The sequence below is a fragment of the Acinonyx jubatus genome, chromosome C1 (genome assembly GCF_027475565.1).
Source record: "Acinonyx jubatus isolate Ajub_Pintada_27869175 chromosome C1, VMU_Ajub_asm_v1.0, whole genome shotgun sequence".
Classification (NCBI taxonomy): Eukaryota; Metazoa; Chordata; class Mammalia; order Carnivora; family Felidae; genus Acinonyx; species Acinonyx jubatus.
In genome coordinates this window covers 191857805-191879501 of record NC_069381.1, presented here as the reverse complement: position 1 = coordinate 191879501, position 21697 = coordinate 191857805, and the positions used below count along the sequence as shown (strand labels likewise).

General features: G+C 34.9%; 1 protein-coding gene across 12 annotated transcripts in view; it reads left to right on the top strand.

Moving 5' to 3' along the window:
• The window catches only part of KANSL1L (KAT8 regulatory NSL complex subunit 1 like), a 131710-nt gene that overhangs the window by 108357 nt on the left and 1656 nt on the right, over positions 1-21697 (top strand). For 9 of the 12 annotated variants that reach the window (XM_027051849.2, XM_027051844.2, XM_027051861.2 and 6 more), the window contains 8 exons: positions 1627-1792; positions 4437-4544; positions 12249-12377; positions 14692-14810; positions 15797-15921; positions 17367-17418; positions 18589-18701; positions 20700-20868. In XM_027051849.2, the coding sequence (XP_026907650.1) occupies positions 1627-1792; positions 4437-4544; positions 12249-12377; positions 14692-14810; positions 15797-15921; positions 17367-17418; positions 18589-18701; positions 20700-20868 (981 nt within the window). Of the gene's footprint in view, positions 1-1626; positions 1793-4436; positions 4545-12248; positions 12378-14691; positions 14811-15796; positions 15922-17366; positions 17419-18588; positions 18702-20699; positions 20869-21697 lie in introns of those variants that run through there. The other 3 variants (XM_027051869.2, XM_027051854.2, XM_053215751.1) reach the window with 2 other exon arrangements.

Below are 21697 nucleotides of genomic sequence, written 5' to 3'. Positions count from 1 at the left end.
ATTATATCTTTTTATAAAAACCCATCGATTTACTTGACCTCCCAGAATGACTGCATTTCTTAACCTTCCTTGCAGCTAGGTATGACTCTGTGACCTAGGTCTTGGCTAATGGAATGTAAACAGAAGTCACTGCATGATAAATTTTAGCATATGTTAACAGGAACTATTTTTTCCCCAGTGAAATAGTCTCAGGCATACATGCATTTGAGAATTTGCATTCACTTAATTTTTATTAAAGCAAATAAAATAAAATGCAGTTGGTTAGCATTCAGGTTTCAACCATATGTCAGGGACTGTGTCAGGTTCTGGGAATACAGCATTGAACAAATTATAGTCCCAACCTTCCAAGGAGCTAATAATAGTCCAAAAAAAGTCTAGTTGAATGCTGTGGTAGAGATAGATGTGCCTAAGGTGCTATGGAAACGTAGAAAATGCCAAGGTTAGCTAAGAAACTCAAACTCAAGAAAGTTGACAAACCTCATGTAAGTTTATAAAATAAAAGTGTTTAAAAATAGCATCTAAAGATCTCTTATTAGCATTTTTAAATATCAATTACATTAAAAAACACAATGAGTCCAAATGTTATTATAGGGGATAATAGAGGTTAAGAGTGAAGGAAGGAGTACAGGTGAGCTCTACTGTAAAAATATTTTCTCTATTTTATAGATCTTTGCTTTACTAATTTTATAACCAGAAAAAAGAATTTAAAATCCAGATTTTAAACAGAATATGTACTTCTTAATGTAGTAAGATAACTTTTTTTGGTTTAGCAACATGGTTTTCCTAAGATTCCTGGACTCAAATCTTTATTTTTAGAAATGCAAACTCGTGTAACATATTGTGTGTTTTATACATATTCTTTTAATGTTTTAAGTCAAATTTTACCTAATGTAAAAAGTACAATGCTCATAGTACTTCACAGTTATTCCAGTGTAGATATTTTCTTGCATTGGACTTTAAGACAGAGAATCCAGTTTCATTCATTGATTGTAACAGATTGCAATGAGGAAAACAGTATGCACAATTCTTAATCCTAACATAGCACCTGCTCACCATCAGTTACAGTTGTCACTAATGTGGAATGTAGCCATTGTCTTGTATTTATGCTTTTAATTTTTTTTTTAATATTTATTTTTGAGAGAGAGACAGAATATGAGTGGGGGAAGGGCAGAGAGAGAGGGAGACACAGAATCCGAAGCAGGCTCCAGGCTCTGAGCTGTCAGCACAGAGCCTGACACGGGGCTTGAACCCACAAACTGTGAGATCATGACCTGAGCTGAAGTCTGATGCTTAATCTACTAAGCCACCCAGGCACCCCTGGCCATTGTCTTTTAACCCAAAGTTCTTCACACTTATTTTTCCTTATTGTGATTTTTGTAAGGTAAAAGAAGACCTTGCTCTTCCTTTTGAAAAACTGAAAAGGGATTAGTGAAATCTCATCATGTTGATGACCTTGAATAAATGACAAAGAGTATATCCCTTTGTCATTTTCAAGTTCTTTCTCCAAGGTGACTTAGTAAACTAGAACTTTCTGGTGTCATTTAGATACTGTACTTGATAACTATTATATCCTCTCTGAGTGATTCAGTTTTTAAGCAAAAATGAAGTCTTTCTTTTCCCTTGCAGACTTTGCCTTCAAAAGAAACAACATTTTTAAATACGACGCAAATGCCTTGTTTGCAATCAGCTTCAACTTGGAATAGCTGTGAACACAATTCAAAATCTCAGATATTAAGAGAGCATGTATCAGAATTGGACTCTTCTTTCCATTCTGTCCTATCATTGCCATCAGGTAAGTCCACTTATAAAAAATTTCTAAGTAACTGCATATTTCTATGGTGAAATGTAATCCTATGGATATATGGAATCAAAATTGTATCAATTATTTTGTCACTAGATATTAGAATTAAAGTTTTCATAGAGGAATTAATCCTGAGTTAATGTTCTATCTTTGCAAGTTGATTCTTTAATTCCTTGGAAACTGTTTTGATTTACATTGATTACAGACTAGCTTTTGATCTTTTCAGGGTTAAATTTTTAGAATTTTATTGATAACTTGACTATGCTGTTGAAATGGTTGTCAGGAAGTCAGTGTTCTTTTTCTCATGTGTTATTCTGCATGGAATTTTCTCTGCCATATAATATTCCTCTGTTTATAATCAGCATGAGTTTCCCAAGAGAAGAAAATTGTCCGTCTTTAGGTATAGCTAATTTTTGAACCTCAAGAAAATCTATAATCCGTAACTGAGTAAATGAGGCACATACAGTCCCACCTCCTTTTAAGTTTCTAGTTCTTGATTTTTGTTGGAACCATTCCAGTTGTTTCTGTATTGAACTGAAGTAAATATTTAGGGTAAAAAAGGAAACATTCTTCACACTGGTTATTTCAGGTTCTTCTCTGTATGGGAAGACGTCTCAAATGGGCTTTTGTGTTTCCTTTTCAGTTTTCGGTTTTAATCATCCAGGGATGGCTCGTCTTCACAAAACACTATTTCTTGTACCTGTTCCTGCCCTGATTCCTGAATCTTAGTTTTTGTTTGTTTGTTTGTGTTTTGTTTTTACCAGTATTTGAGTGGTTTCTTAGCTACATGATACTTTGAAGTAAGTTTCTGGCAGGAGCTGTGTTATTCCATCTTTGAGGAAAACTTAATGATAGAAACAATAATAAATACAACAATAATCAGCCAACATTTGGGCTTAGCATACCCATAAGCACATTGCATTGTTTTAATTCTTTCAACAACCCTATGAGAATACATAGTTGTCCTCTTTATCTTACATACAAGAAAATTGAAGCTAAGAGATTTTAAATTACTATTCCAAGATTATACAGCTAGTAAATAATGGAGGCAGGGTTTGATGTGAGTAGTCATACTTCAGAGCTACACTCCTAACCTTTACTCTTTACTGTCTGTTTTCTCATAGTACATTTGTTTCTCTGATGATATACCCCTGAGAGCTGATAGAATTATCCTTCATTTTAATCCTCTTAGGTCCCCTCCAATAAGTTAAGATTAACTTCCTCACCTGCCAGTTAGTTATTCATTTCTTCTTGCATTCATTTAATAAAGATTAAGTACCTACTGCTTACTAGGTACTAAGTAGGTATTAGGAGTATAAATACAAATAAATCCCTCAAGGTACTTGCATTCTAGTTTAAGAAAACTGAAATGTAAACTGATTGATGTACTACAGTGTTACGATATATTTTTATAAAAGCCCAAAGTCACAGGGTAGGCACTAAGAAAGATATATGGATGGAACAAGGGCCTAACCCTAGTTTTCTCACAACTCATGACAAACAGTGGTAGAATAGGTGATATTTTCTTTATAAAAATAAGTGATATTTCTTCAGAGAAATAAGCTTATTTTTTGGTAATTGGAAACCATTGGATTCCTAAAATGTATAAGTAGCATATTTAATTTGTATTCTTAGTTTCATTTTGTTATGTAGTTTTTGTATGATCATAGTATATAGTGCTAGGATTGAAATCTTTCCTACCTCTGTTCTGTCCCTTGGGACAGATTCCATGTTGAAACTCATGAACATATTTTTTTTTTTCCCCACACTTGAGTATGGATCTGTTATTAATATACAGCGTTTAAGAAAGAGGTACTTCTTTGTTTAAAGTCCAGACTCATTCTAGGTCTGTTCTGATTTATATGTTTGTAATTAGTTTTCTTTTTTCAGTAGCAAAACTTTAAATACATCAACTGCTTTATGAAATATTTGTTTCTTAGGAAGCAGTTTACGTGTCTCTATTAAATGCTTTATTTTAGCGTTCTTGATTGAAAAAAAAATGTGAAGCATATCTACTTTATTATTTAGCTCCTCTTTTGGTTGTGAGAATATAGAATATATAGTGAATTGAACATCTTAAGTCTCTATTTGAAGGAAAGGAACTAGTCTGTATGTAAAAGTGTATTTTGTCATTCACAATACTAGTAAACTAAGGGAATGTGAACCTTGGTATTTTTATAAAATGTTGCATCTGAATTACAGTGGTTTTCCCTCAAGTAATTAAAATTATGTATCTTTTAGAAACCTCATTATTTCAAATGTCAAGTTTGTGGGGGTGGGTGGAATGAACTTAGGTGGACGGGTTTTGCTCTGTTTTATTCAAGACCTTTGGCTGCATTTGTTTCATCTATGAATACTACTTACTAATACTAATAATTTCTATCATCTTATTATTTTGGTTTATGAACTTGTTCATCATCAGAGTTTTTGTTTATTTACAGCATATAATCAGTAATTTCCAAATTTCTCTCTGTATGCTTGGAAAGAGTATTTTGCCACTTCTGATAGTTGTGACATTTTAAGCTTTTGCTTATTTTTCTAAGCTTATGTGCTACTTAGAGAAAGAAAGCAATCTTAATATTAGAGTCCGTAAAGAATGGTATTCACTCAAAGTACTTTTACTTTATTTTGCCAGATGTGCCTCTTCATTTTCACTTTGAAACATTGCTAAAAAAGACTGAAATAAAAGGAGATCTTGCTGAAAATAAATTAGTAGGAGACTGTGTCATATCTCCATCACCTGGTATGTCATTTACAAATCTTGTACTTTATATATGTTTTACATCTTTCCGATACTCACTGTTTTTGCTTTCTAAGGAAATAAAATTTAACAGAAGAACAAATCTAAATCCTTAATTTTTAATATTCACTTTTTACAAATTACCACACACACACAAATAGAAAATACACAGGAGTGATCTTAAGAAGAAATGTGATACTGAATGAAAATTATGAAATGTTATTAGTAAATATAAAAGGAAATCTAAATACAGTTAGAGAAACAGCATTCCTAGACAAGATTAATAAGGATATCAGTTCTTCCTATTGGTTTATAACTTGAAGTTCTAATAGATTTGGTTATTTTAACAAAATAATTGGAAAGCCCACTGGGAAGAATAAATGGGGAAATACAAAGTAACTGCTGGAAGAAGTATTCAGAGAATCCATCTTAACCACATATGGAAACATGACAAAAATATGTAATAATTATTAGCATAGATTTTGCATACAATTAGGAAAGTAAATCCATGAAGCAGACTATATAGCTTATACTTTATAATGTAAGGGAAGAATTGTAAATTCATGACAATGTGGAGAACTATTCAGTAAACAATATTTTTAGTATTGTTAGTCTTTGGGGGGAAATTTTGTTTACATACTTATTTCATACCATGTATCAGAATAAATTCTAGTTGGTTTCAAGAACTTGAAATAAAACACTAAAATTACAAAATAAAACTTGAAGAATTAAAATGAAATTGTTTTCAGTATTATGAATGGGGGCAGGGACATTGCCTATGCTTGGAAACAAGAAGAGAAACATCAACATATTTTGACCATCTACAAGGCTGAAATCTTTCTAACATCAGAAAATTCATACAAACTGAGATAAATTCTTTCTAGATGAAGTAATCATCTACCTCAAAAACTCAATCAACTGAATGCCTGTTAAAATTGGGAGTCTGAAAAAGTATAGGAATTTAAAATATATTTATAGAAATCAGCAGCTTTTATAAATACCAATAATAACCATTTACAATATGTAAAGGAATTTTTGAGATATTGACAATGAAAATATAAACTATCTAGGATAAATTAAATTTGTAAGGGTCTACACGAAAGAAAACTTCCAAAGTTTTATTGAGGAGTGCAAGATGATGTGCCTAAATAGAAATACCCTGTTCCTGTCAGAAGACAGTATTTTAACATGTAAAGTGAGTAACACTATTGTTTTTCTCCTTGACTAGTTTTCTCAAAGTCACATTTGGGTAAGTGATAGGGTCAGGATTCAAATCCAAACAATCAGGCTCAAATAATTCATGTTTTAAACAACTAAGTTTCCTTTGTAACAATGTGGATTAAACAATGATTTTGGGGAACAATTGAGATCTCTACCACATACAGCACATTAAAATAAATTTAAGATGGGTGAACATTAAATACATTCCAGATGGATTAGAGTTAAAAATGATGTCTTAAAAGAATTATAAGAAAAACTAGATGTATTTAATGATGATAATAATGAAAATGATAATCATAAGTACCATATACTGAGTGCTTATGTGCAGACACCATGCTAAACATTTACTATCTTCTGATTACATTAAGACATTTAAACATTATAATCATCAATTCTGGCAAGACTGTAGTAAAAACAGGACCCTCAAATATTTTAGGTAGCATTAAGAATACAAACCTTTTGGAAAGTATTGGGAAATGAATGACAACGCCCTTAAACTACCTATTTTTTAAAATAAACTCATTGAAGAAAAACACTGTTTACTTGTTCACTTGCTTACAATTAATGTTTACTAAACTGCTAACTCTGTTTTCTGACCCAATACATCCATTTCTAATAACCTAGTCTAATGCTAAATACAAATATATTCATTTATATTTACAAATATATTCATTTTAAACACTATTTGTGTTAATGGGAAATTGGAAACAGAGCATAATTGAGATGTGATTAACCAACACAGTGGGACATACAGCTTTTAAAAATATCTTAAAAGTTCACGTAAGGATGGAAACATTAAAGAATGTTAAGTGATAGAAAAGGACAAAAAAGTTTTACTTCTGTGTATGGTCTGATTATAACCATATAAAAATGTTCATTCTTCTTTCAACCAAATGTAACATGTGGGCCTTTTGGGGATCCTGATTTGAACAAGTCACCTGTACGAGCACACAAAATTTTTGAGATAATAAAAATTTGAAATTTGAACATGCAGGCTGTTGAGTATTAGTGAATTAATTTTGTTAGATGTAGCATGCATGTGTAGTAATGCATGTAGTAATTACATAAACACACACACACTTTTTATCTGTTTGTTAGAAATTCAAGCTCACACATACGTCGATGACAAGATAGAAGATAGGCAGTCCAGGATTTGCTTTAAAATAGGCCAGCAAAAAAAAAGTTGGTGGGGAAAAAGATGAAACAAGATTGGTCACCAGTTTGTAATCATTGGTTATGAATATAGGCACAGGGGAGTTCATTCTTCTCTTCCTCATTTGTGTTTGTTGAAATTTTTCCATGGTAAAAAGTTAAAAAAAAGGACAAGCAGCAGTTGCCTATGCTTAGGGGAGAAAAATCTAAAGAAATGCAGGAAAATATAGGTTATGTGCAGGTAGTTTTTCATGATATAATTCTACTACTTGAAATTTTTCCTTAGACTGATCTTTAAAAAAGAAAATATGTATGCATGAAGATGATCATTTTAAGAATGACCATAATAGAAATATCATGATTAACAACAACCAGCTCTAATAGCTAGGGAATAGTTAAATGATATTATCTCTAATTAGAAGAGTGTTAGGCAACCATCTGAAAAAATAATTTGTGAATTATCAAATTTGAAAAATAAGTTAAACTACATTTGAAATGTGAATATGAAATGTATGCACATGTATAACTGAAAGGGAATATGCAAAACTGAAATTATATGCTGTTAAGATAAGTGAGATTAGGTGATTATATTTTTTCTAATGTTGTTCTGTTTATCTATTTGACTTAAAAAGATAGGGCAGTGTAAATGTGTTAGTCACAGAATTAATGGTAACATACCAGTAATGCAATGCCATGCTAGTTAGGGGGAATTAAGAGCTAGGAATGGAAGACATTTGAGATGAGTGCTGCTGTATTATTAGGCAAATCATCTGAGTATGTAGTCTTCTGTATCTCGATCTCTCCTCCCTTATTTTCTTCCCCTACCACTCCAAACCCAAATAATTAAGGGTTAATTAGGTTTCATCATATATAAGCATGTCTGGAATAGTCGCTTGTTATTTTTTCTTTTATTGTTAAGTGATTTCTGTAGAATTAAGTAAAACTAGAGTTCAACATTTATTGATCATATACTCTGTGCCAGGCAGACTAAGTGCTAAAGAATCAAAGGTGAATCACAGGGAATCAAAGAAATTATAATGTAATAGGGGGAAGCAGACACGCAAATAACTATTAAAATGATGTGAGCACAGATATGACAAAAACATTCTAAAAAGGAGAGGGAGTGTAGAACTCTCTGCCTGGAGGAAGGCAGAGTGATGGGGAAAGGGCAAGAGGAACTCCAGAAAGATGGTGATGCCAGGTGTAGCTTTAAATACTCAATTGGAATTTAAAGGAAGAAGAGCAAAGTGTTCCAAATCATTGTTTCTCAAACTTTTATGTGCAAATTACTTGGGCGATATTGTTAGAATGCAGATTCTGGTTCAGTTAATCCTGGAATGAAGTCTGATTCTGGATTCCTAACAAGGTCCCAGGTGATTCAAACGCTTGGACCCATATTGGCTTTAAAATGAAAACAAACATGTGATTTGTCACGGAACCATAAGACAGGGTGATGTGTTTAAGTATATACAGAATGCCTGGTATTCTTATAGGGTAAACCGTGTGAAGGTAAGTAGATGGATGTTTGCGAGCTTTGCCACAGAGCTTGTATTTATCCTCTGCCGTCCAGAATTGGCAATTAAGAAAGCACAACTGACTTCAAGTAACAAGTAGGGAAAAGACAAATTGTAGTGGTTTGAAGACTGAATGATTAGTAGCTAATCATGAGGAAATACCAGGCAAAGCCAATTAAGGGCCTGTATTCATCAAAACATGCAGTCATGGAAGACAACAGTGGAACAGTTTCAGATGTAAGAAAACTTTAGAGATATGACAAATGCAGAGTGAACAGAGTTTTCTATAAATAACATTATAGGAATAATTGGTGAAATTCTATGAAGTCCATAGTTAGCTAATAGTATTAATTTCATTTTGATGGTTGTGTGGCCATGTAAGAGAATGCCCTTGTTTTTGAAAAATACATATTGACATAGAGGTACATCATGTCAACAACTTAATTTCATTGGAGTTCAGAAGGATAAAGCAAATATGGTAACATTTGCAGAATCTGAGTAAAGGGTATATGGGACTTCTTTTTACTATTCCAAGTCTGAAGTCAAAATGAAGTTTATTTTTTTAGTGGACAGATGAGAGGAACAGTAGCGCTGAAACCCACACAAGCCAAAAACCTAGGGCTCAGGTTTCTTCACCTACATGTCCTCATATCTAAGCCCATTGTCCTTTTGATCTTAATTATTTCAAATACGCTCCTCTGTCTTCATTTCTACCACTTTCAGAGTCCAGTGTAATGATCCCTTATCTATACTGCTGAAATAGCCTAATCAATTCTTCCTTCTCTCCAATCCCTGTAGCTTGTGATCTTTTCAAGATGCAAAGCTACTTATATCACACCTGCTCCCCACCACTATAACTTAAAATGATTTGAAAGGAAGTATTATTGAGGGACCCCTAAAGCTCTACCCACACAGGATGGCTCCTACCTGTTCATGGTTCTTTTTCACTATCCTCCTTACTCTGTACTACCTAGCTGCTGTTCTGTTGCCAAATTTATCTGGCTTCCTGTTGGGCCTCTCTATACATACCATTCTCTTCCCCTTGACGTCAGTTATTTCTATTCATATCTGAAATCTACCACTTTACCTGGGGTACTTTTCCTAGAGCTCTCTTACATACTCCCATTAACTTCTCTAAATAGCACTTCTCTTTTCTGCTACACATTGGTTGCAATTATTTGAGATAATGCCTGTAAAGCCCATTAGGGGCAGGGATCATGACTCTGCTCACCAGTGTCCCTAGGGTACTTGGTATTGTAATTAAGTCTTTATAGTTAATGAATAAATGAAAGGGAAGGCAGGAGACAGGAGAGAGATGGGGTCAAAGTGTGTTTTAGGATAGAATCTAGGAGAGGATTTTGGAGAGCAAGCACTGAAAGGCTGAGAGGGTTATAAATAGATGAAGAGAATGTATAGTTTTTCAATTGTCATATTACCTACTGTTTCAAGAGTCCATTGCAACCTCACAAGACAATAAGGGAAAGTAAGTGTAAAAAAATAATTAAAATTCAATAAAAAGTATCACCTTAGGGAAGGTTAAAGTTTCTTAAAAAAGTTTGACTTGCTTTTAGAAAAAAAGGAAGGTGATGAATTGCTTTTAGTAGAGTGAATTGACTGGAATTTGTTTGAAAATACTCCAAAAATATTTCCATTAAAACAAGAGATGGCATTAATTGGAATACCTGCCCATGCCAGGCACATACAATTTTAAAACCTCACAATTCTAGTTACCCTTTCTAGAAATGAGTTTAGAATTATGCCTGCCATCTTGTTTTGTTTTCTTTGTGACATCTTTCTCTGAAGTCTTTGGGTGGTAAGAAATCTTGGGGCCATCTTAGAATTCTGCCATTTTCCCTGAGCTTTTTAAGGTCACTTTCTGTTTTCAGGCAGGTAGTTTTGCCTGGTCAATTTGATCATTTCTTTGCAGTAATCTTATCCCTTTTCTGGTAAGTTTTAGGTTATCTTCATTGTGATGTGCTGTAAGATTAGAATTTTTTCCCCCTCCACTTGTCTTGACAGCCAAGTGAGTTCTTGAAATCTTAGGGTTAATATCACTGTGGAAAAACTTTGGCCCATTTCTTCAACATTGGCTACCATTCATTCTGTTACCCTGTTTTGGTTTGTCCCCTCCCCCCACCCCCAATATTTTCTATCACTCTATTCCTTTGAGTTGTACAGTTCTCAGTCAACCTAGATTTTGATGTTTAGCCCGTGTCCACTGTATCATTCAGTCCAGTTAGTGATGGTTGTTTTTAAATTTGAACAATCATATTTTCCATTTCTGAGGGCTCTCTAGTTGGGCCTTTTGCCTGTTTCTTCTGGCAATGTTAGTTGTTTCAGTCTTGTTAACTGTATTCTGTGCATCCATTCACTATTACTTGAGATGGTTCATTTCTACATCTTCTTTGACTTTTACGGTGTTGGTATTCAGATTTTTGGAGTCTTGTGTTCTCACCTTTACAGTTCATATTCACTATTAAGACTGTTCTGCCACTGCTATTTATGGGATCCTTTCCCTGGATGGGTAGAAGTTGCAGTATATACTGTTTTCAGGAGCAGTTAAGGTCAGGCAGGACATAGTTCAAAGTGAGGCACTTAGTATTGCTTTCTCATCCATTTCTCTGCTCGGCTTGGATTTTGTTATCTATTAAGACAGATAATCTCAAGGAGTGTGGCTGAGAAGTTGGCTTGTGTAGTCATCCTTTCAGTTAACTGTCCATCTAAGTAATTATCCTCCACTTTCATTTCCTCCAGGTCTAGAGCACCTTTGATGGTCATAGTTTTGTGGCAGCACTTTCTCATGTGCTTTTACCTTGATTGCTCTCCAAATTCCATGTGGTATTAGTATTTCAGAGATTCCTCACAAATTCTGCTTTACTCACAAGTTCCCTTTTATTGCTTGCTAATGTGTGTATATATATGTGTATATGTGCCCATCTGTGTGTCTATGTATAAAACTTTTGTCTGTTACTTTTAGGGTGCTTTGTCATCTTGTAATCAGAGTCTGGTTACTGTTGGTAGACCACACTCTGTTTTTCAGTGTTGGTGAGAATTTGGCACTTAGGCCTACATTTCTTTTTCCATTCCTTTCCACATCTCCAACCCCTTCAAAAAAAGCCAATTTGGTTATTAATCCAGTACTGGAAATATGGGTTTCAGATAGACAATAATGATCATGAAGAAACTAACATTTATTAAATACTTCGGGTAGGTATCCTCCTAATGACCATTACAGGGATTAACTCATTTAATCCTCATAATCCCATGATAGGTGCACTTATCCCTATTTTACAGATAAGGCAACTGAGGCATAGAGACATTAAGTGACCCTAAAAGTTTTAGAAAATACATTGCTTTTAAAATTGAAAGAACAGTGCTAGGTACCGTCAGTTTGATGAAATCTGGTTCTTGCCCTCAAGAGGTCCCAGTCTCTTATAATTCTGTAGGATCTTACTTGATCCTGAATTATTTTCACATTGAAGGGTGAGCAGGGGCTAACTTAAGGATTCATATCATCCTCAGGCAACATTTACAGATGTGAACCAACCTCCTCTATAAAATTTTGCAATTTAGAAGATTTCGAGAACAGGTCACCTTTTCATCCCCTTCAAATAATGGAGCAACTATAGGAAATTGGATGCTTATGGAAGAATCTTATTATGGGTATTTTCAGTGTAGGATCATTCCATTTTGGTATAGAAGTATTTCATATGTTATTCTGAACTGGTAAATTAATGTTCTGCAATGTTATGAGAAATTAACACGTTCATTATCTGTGTCAAGGGAAAGAAACTTCACATTTCCTTTCTATTTGTTTTAGTACATAATACTTCTCTGAATCAATGGAGAAATGGATATTCTCCTACATGCAAGCCTCAGATAAGGTCAGAATCTTCTGTACAGCTGTTCCAGGGAAGAAAGAAAAGACACTTGAGTGAAACAGCATTAGGTAGGTTAAAATGAGGATGTGAGCCCTAGTACTAAAAACTGAAAGTAAATTCTGATCTTCAAAGAACCTCTGCTTCATGGTAATCCAGAATAATCACTAATTACACAAAATATCCATGGTCCTATAAACATTACAGCATATTCATATAGACAATTCAGAATGATCTGTGGACTGGGCATCCATCCACTAATGGCAATTAAGGATTTCCTTCCTATTTTCCCTGTCCAGAGTAATCTTCTACTGACTATCCTCCGAAACAGAACTTAAGCCTCCAGGGTTGTGTTCTGGACTCCGAGTATGTCAGTACAAAGTCTCCTCACAGAAATGTATTACCATTTCGGGGACTTACTGTGGGGGTGTCAATTCACTGAAGCTTCCTTAGAATTTTGAGAAACTGGCTGAGATTCACCAAAGGTAACTCAACCAAGTAGTTCAATTTCTCTTAGGAACTTATAGTTCCAAAATGGTCAACAGATCTCTTTGAAACTAGAACTCTTCTAATAATACAAAGTGGGATTTTTGTTGTGGGGACTTGGGACTATCAGATTGTTTCCAGAATTGTTGCAAATAATGATTAAAAAATAAAACTTACCAGGAAATATATATGCAAATTATCTATATACTTTTTTGGTTCTTGTTCATTGTTCCAGTGGACAGAACACTATACTCATTAGTCAAGTATTCCCCAGATGTAATATGTCAATATACCCGAAAACTTAGAAATTGCATTCAAGATGTGCTGGACTAATTATACTTGATGAATTTAACACATTTATCACTACTGTCTCTAGAAATCCCACCTTAACAGCCCAAGTCACTACCTGATAAGGTAGTGTGGTACAAAATTAAACTCCTGGGCCACATCCAGAGATTCCATTGTGCTTTTTAGTGCCTCAATCTTAGGACCACCAAGAGTCACCTAGCTTCTGAGGAACTTACATATAGAGATCTTTCTCTTTCAACTTACAACAGGGTTGTATCCTGATAAACCCATGGTAAGTTGAAAATATCTTGAGTCAGTAATTATTTAATACACCTAACTTACCAAACACCATAGCTTAGCCTTCAATGTGCTAAAAACACATTAGCCTACAGTTCAGCAAAATCCTCTAACACAAAGTGTTGAATATCTCTTGTAACTTATTGCATACTATAATGAAAGTGAGAAACAGACTGGCTGTATGGGTGCAGAATGGTTTTAAGTATATCCATTGTTTATCTTCGTGATCACATGGTTGACTAGGAGTTGCAGTTTGTTGCCCAGCCTAAGGGTGTCCTACCACACTGCTATCCCAGAAAAAGGTCAAAATCCAAGGTACGGTTTCTACTGAATGCATGCCACTTTGGGGCTGTCATAAAGTTGAAAAATCCTAAGTAGAACCATTGCTAAGTTGAGGACTATCTACATACCAACACACAGGAAAACTTGCATCTCTTAATAAGAACCACTATGAAGTTCAGATTACCTAAGATCTAAAATGTTTCACCTGAATTGATCTAACTTCATAACTTCAAGTTTGGTGGGAATACAGGAATAGAACAGGTAAGAGCCAGACTACAAAGTAAATAGGTAACTCCCGAAAGAGCAAGGTAGCTGGTCTCTTTAACAAGTATCATGAAAAACAAACTCTTCTAGATTGTAAGAAACTTAAAATTTTGACAGTAACTAATTTCAATATATGGATCCTGATTTGGAGAAACTACTAACCATAAAGGACATTTTTTAACAACTAGAAAAATATAAGTATGGACTGGGTATTAAATTTTATATTACACAGAATACTTTTTAAGATCAGTACTAAAGTAAAATAAGGGCAGAAAGTAAGTGAATAAATATATATTCACAATTAGGGAATCAAAACAAATGGAAAAATATTTTCCTATGTAATTAGAAATTAATAATTTAATGTATTAGCAGACAAAGTCTCAGTAGAATGGTCAGAAGATCAAGTTAAGGAAAGGAAATCTCCCAGAAATTAAAAAGTCAAAATGAAAAACACAGAGAAAATTAAGGGGGTAAGTCTTTGGATGTTAACATCCAAATAATAGGCATTACAGAAAACATGAACAGAGTGAAGAGAAGGGAGATTAAAGAAATTAGAGGTACTGGATTAAAAGAAAATGGAAATAATTGTGACAGAACTGTGGGTAAGATTTTTTTCATTTCCTTATCCTTAATTTTTTGTTTTTGATACATAAGTTTTAAAAATAAAAAGATCAAACAGATAAGGAATGTTACCTAATTAGGAAAGTAATTTTAAGACCTATCACCATGTTTAATGTATGACATTCTCAATGGTTCTTTCCATGGCAGGAGAAAGAACTAGATTTGAAGAATTTGCTTTTCAACGCACAGAACCAGGATCCCATAGCAATTTTACTGCTGTTACTAATGTCAATGTTATATCAAGAACCCAGAATTCATCATCACAAGTAGGTTTTTTGGTATACTGAACCGTAAAATTGCTTGTAGATTTTTAAAACTGGCCAGTAAAAAAACGTATAGAATATTTTGTTAATCTTTAATAGCCTTATTTTACTTGTACATACCGGCCCGGTTTTTGTTGTTTTTGAAAGAAAGGGAGAGAGCGAGCGAGCAAGGTGGGGAGGGGCAAAAAAGGGGAGGACTGAGGATCCGAAGTGGGCTCTGTGCTGACAGCAGGGAACCTGATGCGGGGCTCGTAACTCATGAATCATGACATCATGACCTGAGCTGAATTCAGATGCCTAAGTGACTGAGCCACCCTGGCGCCCCTAAAATGATCTTCTTAGGAAGCAATAAACTGTATTTAACTTTTTTACTAGTGAGCTAATTGCTCAGTAATCCTTGATTATAGTTTTTTGGTTTTTCCTGTGAGAAACTATCATAACCATCCCTACTCCTTACCAGGAAGCTAAATTTAGTCTTGCTAATAAGAATCCAGCACTTGTGTTGTTCTTACTGTTTTGTCATCTGGTCAGAGTAGGGGTTAAAAGGTGAAAGGGTTTAGAAGAAACTGTAAAGCTCAGGGACCAGGAACACACAAATGAAGATTAGAAAAAATGATCTTTACTAAGTGGTACACCAAATATTTCATATTCTTTCCTAATAAGTGTGCTTGTTAAATGATCATTTCCTTGACATTTGGGTGCTTTATGGTAACCTCTGGTAAGAGTTTGACATTTTAAGGTATTCCTATTTTTTATGGTCTTAAAAATAGGCTTGTATGTGTACACAAATGTACACTTCACACCTGCCAAAGGGATTGTGTTGTTTTACAAAGGAGAGGTGTGCTTGTTTTTAACATTTTATAGTCCACTCTATCACAACGTATTTATAAAACATGTATGCAGTACACCTCTTCTAGCCCTCACGAAAGGAGGGCATCATCACAGGTAACGAGATACTGTTGTTGAGTTGCTGTCCTCCTACCTTGCAGAATACTGCACGACGAAGATTGAGAAGCGAGAGCTCTTATGACATAGATAATATCGTGATTCCCATGTCATTAGTTGCCCCAGCTAAGTTGGAGAAACTCCAATATAAGGAAATACTTACTCCAAGGTATGTATACTTACATCTTTTTATTTTCTCTTCCTTCTTGAGTAAACTTAAATTTTCAAAGTGAAGTTAAAATTTTAATTAATGAAAGGAAGATGTTCCTCTCTCCTGTCTTCTACTTAGAGAACCATGGAGGGAGAACGGTGAAAGAAACCTTTACATTACTCATGCTGAAAAAAAGTGCCATATATTATCACCCTGCCTCTCAGTTTTTATTAAGAATTGGGAATTCCTAAGACTTAACTTACTCTAACGCTCTTAAGTCTTTTTTTCAATGTTTAGTTACCTTTTATGTATATATGGCACTAAAGGCTATTTAGGGATGTAAATAAATAACCCTTGCTCTTTAACATGCAGTTCTGTAAATGACTGCAAAAAGGGTTCAAAGAAAGCAACTACCTTTGCAAGGGATATTCACTGCAAGACAATAACACCTATGACCACAAAAATAAGATTCTGATGTATTGCCGAGTCAGCAATACCTACATGATATTAGTGGGGCATCACGAAGGAGGGAAAAATAAAGTTTATTCACACAGGGAAACCACAACAAAGGCACACAGGTAAGTGTGCAAGCCTAAGCTAGAGACCAAGTTTTTGTATAGGGTGATGAAGTTATGGCTACAAAAGAAATGAGAACCGGATTATGGAGGTCCCTGAATGCCATACACAGATCTGCTTCCTAGTGGCAGTGAAGTTAGTCAAAGTCTTGCTTTGTTTTGTTTTTTAGCAATGATGAAAGCAGTTTCTTCAGAATGTGAATCTGGCACCAGAAAGTAGACAGAAGAGGGTGGAAACAGACATAAGCTCAGTGACAACTACAGTAATTCCTACCCCTCTCTATATTAGCTGATTTCGAATTCTCTTATTCCTAATTGCTTTGAGGTATTAAGAACTCTTAATATTCTAGGAGGTATTATGAGAAATCCCACAGAGAACTTGAGACATTCTGCAGAAGCAGAGTACCATTTGTAGTTATGATGTTCTGCAGCAACGATGTTTTTTCAATTGACATTGGTAGGCTGCAGCTGGCTGGCTGGGTTAGTTGTTTAAATAGAGGAATTCTGTGATCCAGTGGTTAAACTCAAGAGGCCATGCCGGGTGTCTTCACACAAAGAAATTGCCAAATGCTCAAGTGAGGGATTTTTTGTTTTTGTTTTTTCTTCCTGCCACTGTATCACCATCTATTGACTTAATTCAAAATTAGTATATTCTTAGGTATAAAATGCAGCTACACAGAAGAGACAGTTATTCACTGTAAGGCCAAAAGTCTCATCTTCTTTTCATAATACAAATTTTTCTCTTTAAAAAAATAAAGTATGAAAATACAACCATTTGAATTGTGCAAGTCCCAAGGAAAGAAAACACTACTGCATTAGCTGTGCTTAGAGAATACAATTGCTACACTTAGATTAACATAAGCTGAAACTGGTTTGTATCTTCAACAGCTGGAGAATGGCTGTTCTTCAGCCTCTGGATGAATATAACGTAGGTGAAGAGGTAAGTTGCCTTTCAGTTACAGATAACTGCACTGTATACATTACGAAGCCTGCTTAATCTGGGACTTGAGGAACTCAAGGGAAATATAAGCCCTTTAGCATACATTGATTTGTTTTTCGCTTAAGAAAAGAAAGTTCATTAAGGATATTAACTTCATTAGGAAAATGTTTTTGTGCAAATTTAGATTTGCAAAGACAGTAACATATAAAAACATGTCAGTTGCTTACATGAACTGTTGAAACACTGAATTTATGTTAATATCTATATTCATTTCCAGCTATTAGTCCTGTTTTTCTGTTTAAGGAGATGTGGTGTTAATATTCAACCCTACAATGCCATATTCAAAACCTTGGGAACAGGTTGCTTTTGAATTTGGAAAACTTTGGACTTAAGAAAGAAGACATATGTGGAGTCTAGCATAGTTCTCATAATCAAATATTAATGTTTCTGTAGGGAAATATTTATAGAAATTGGAATAACCTCATCATTCCAGAACAGGCTATGTCACCAAATGAATTATGAACACGTGTTTTTTCAGATTTTTAGAACTGAAGGAAAGGGACTGTGAGCCTGTATGGGTAAAACTTCTATTAAGACAAGCATAATTTCAGGGAAAAATGTGTAACCAAATCAATTTGAAAGTGATGATCTGTAGAAGCTGTATTATGTAAGACATTTTGTCTCTGTCATAATCTTTCTAGGCCCACTGACTGTTCTTCAGCTACCAAATCAACTTTTCAATGCACTCTTCCCTAGTGCAGAATGATTCTGGCCAGGAAACCCAAATTCTTAAACCACTACCACCAGAGTCTTAGAACCTCTGATAACTCATTAGTTAAATTAATTTTCTTTTTTTTTCAGTTTTACTTTTCTTTGATATTAACATGTTAAGAGAACAGTGTATTCCATAAAGGGCAATCAAATACAAACCTTTGAATGAATTAAGCATTAAGAATTTTTTATACAAAGCACTGTGAACCTATCTGTAATCTAGGTTAAGTCTTCCAGTATGACCCAGAAGTAAAAAAGTTTAAAAAAAAAAAAAGTTCACTCCCTCTATTTTCGAATTTGAAGTTCAGTTTTAGAGTTTTCTTCCTATATTCTCTTGATGAGAAATTGTTCTATTTCAAAATGTTTCTGATAAAAGAAAAACTTTCTTTCTAATTCCAGGTAGAAGATCTTTCTGATGAAGTCTTCTCCCTAAGACACAAAAAATATGAAGAGAGAGAGCAAGCCAGATGGTCACTATGGGAACAAAGCAAGTGGCACAGAAGAAACAGCAGGCAGGTGTTATCAATTTAAAAGCCAAAACCATGAAATCCATGTAGAATTAACAAAATTCTGCATGAATATTGAGGAAGACCACTAGAAAGGAAAAAGTATATACTGTATAACATCAGTTATTTGTGCACAGGAGGGAAACATTGCATTTACATTCAAAATATATTTTGGCTGGGGCTCCTGGATGGCTCAGTCAGTTAAGCGTCCAGCTCTTTTAATTTTGGCTCAAGTTATGATCTCACAGGTTTGTGAGATTGAGCTCCGCGTTGGGCTCCACACTGATAGCGCAAAGCCTCCTTGGGATTCTGTCTCCCTCCCCCACTCGTGCTGTCTGTCAAAATAAATATATAGATACATTTTGGCTAATTACAGAGTAATGAAATGAGTTTCTGTATTTTCCTCCACTCTTATTTCTCATGCTTACTGTCAGCCTGAGGAACAGATTTAACTCAGCAAATAATGTGAAAATTCTCCCTAAAGTAGATCATCTCATTGTACTGTAATAGCAGACCTTACACTAGGGATTAGAATCTTGGTGATCGATTTTAACATACCCACTTAAAAAATACATTATTTTTTTTTAAAAAATGTTCTCAAAAAACCAGTCTAAGAAGCAGATGGTCTAGGGCACCTGGGTGGCTCAATCGGTTAAGTGACTGACTGCAGCTCAGGTCATGATCTCAAGGTTCATGGGTTCCAGCCCTGCGTCGGGCTCTGTGCTGACAGCTCAGAGCCTGGAGCCTGCTTTGGATTCCATGTCTCCCTTTCTCTCTGCCCTTCCCCTGCTCGTATTCTGCCTCTCTCTCTCAAAATAAGTAAACATTTAAAAAATTAAAAGACAAAAAGCACCTGGTCTAAAATACTTTGAATATGACTTTTGGGGAGAGAGGATTAAATCCTGAGAACGTAATTAGTAATTATATATTTGAGAAAGTCCATGGTATTTTATATTTACATTTCACTGTGTTTTAATATAGCCGAAACTCAGAAAGGAAGATCATGAAGTCTGGGTAGTCACTAAATTTAGTGTGGGGGCACCTCTCATTTACTTAGTACAGTTGACCCTCAAACACAGGTTTGAACTTTGTGGTTTGAACTATGTGGGCCCACTTACACACAGATTTTTAATAGTACAGTACTATAAATGTATTTTCTCTTCCTTACGATTTTAACAAATTTCATTTTTCTAGCTTTACTGTAAGAATACAGTATATAATACATATACAAAATGTGTGAATTGACTGGTTTATATTACTGGTAAGGTTTCCTGGTCAACAGTCAGCTATTAATAGTTAAGTTTTGAGGGAGTCAAAAGTTATATGTGAATTTTTGAATGCACAAAGTGGTTGGTGCTCCCAACTCCTGTGTTCATCAAGGGTCAGCTGTACCTTTATTTAAGTAATCGCTACACCCAATGTGGGGCTCGAACTCACAACCCCGAGATCAAGAGTTACATGCTCTACTAAGCCGGCCAGGCGCCCCTCAACTGTATTTTGAAAACACATTTCTCTCTTTAGGTCTGAAAATATCCCGATTTCTTGTAGATCCTTATTCCAAGAGTTATCTTAACACGCATATAAGACTCAATTGTCTTCTTTCTCCACATTCCAGAGATATAATTTTCTAGAAGTACAGAGGAAAATGTGAATCGAGTCTTACATGGATGACATTATAATAGTCTTAGAATACTCTGGGAACTCTGAAAGACTGTAAGGGTCAAGTAACTGTCCTTTCTTATTTAAAAATAAAACAACAAAAACTCCCTCCTTGAAAACCTGAAACCCACTATTATAATTTGGCAGTTTCATAAAATAGTATTCATAACATACTGTTTAAGTCTTTGAGAAAGCATCAGGAAGATTGACAGATGAATTTTTAGAAATCTTTTGGGCAGAACTGTTTAAAGAAAAGCTACCAAGTTAAATGGACTTAGGGGTCGTTCATAAAACGTTAAGACCTCAAGAAATAGTAATTAAATATTTTCTTGATTTTCTTGCTAGAGCTTACAGTAGAAACGTTGAAGGACAGGACTTGCTCTTGAAAGAATACCCTAACGACCTTGGTGGTGGTCAGCACTGTGCTGCCGAGAGTCCTGCCGAGCCTTCTCCGCAGAGCCAGGATCTGGGCACACGGGGCTCACCTTCCTTAAATCAAAGTCAAGAATTCAAGGTAAGTATGATATACATGACCTGTGACACCTCTTTTTCAATGCCTTTTACCCTTTTGAAAACCTGTTTGTAGAAACCTGCTGGTTGCCAATTAATGAATTCAGCATAACAATCCAGCGTTAACTGCTGGGTACAAATTTTCTAGTTCTGTCACTAATCATACAAACCTTATCTTTTCGTAGAACAGGTCAGTATCTAACTCCACCTACTCACTTATCTGTTAGGAAATGGGGATTCTATCCAAGTTTCATGACGACACAAATCTGATTAGAGAGAACAGCACCTGGCACACAGCAAATGTCAGCTAGTTCTCTTCCCTTCATAACAGATTTTTACCTGTCTCCCCGTGGATCCAGTTCTTACCTCACAGGGAATGATTTCTAACACACCATCTATAAATTTTTGCACTGTTCTTCATAAGTAGGTGTTGAAAAAGAAGAACTGTATCTAGAACACAGAGCAGAAACTATAAAAATTAATAGGCAAGTCGTAGAAAGCTCGGGGGAGGAAAAGTCAATAGGTGTCTGTGATAGTTATGGGATGGAAATGGAGACACTTAAGTAGATCAAACACCTTTAAAGGGGCTTTTCCCAAAGCGCTCCTGTGCTGGTAAGGAAGACCCGTGCCTTATAGCGGTGTTTCCCTTTGTGGAAGGGTGAAGTGGAAAGATAGTTCCCAAAGGTCTCTAAACAATTGCCAGTATGTTCCATTGGAGTTGCTAGATCTTTAGGCCCAAATGAAAATGTGTACATTGACGTGCTAAAGAACCAAACGATAATTACACAGTTGACATTTAAGGATTATTGGATACATGAACTTTAAACCAATTA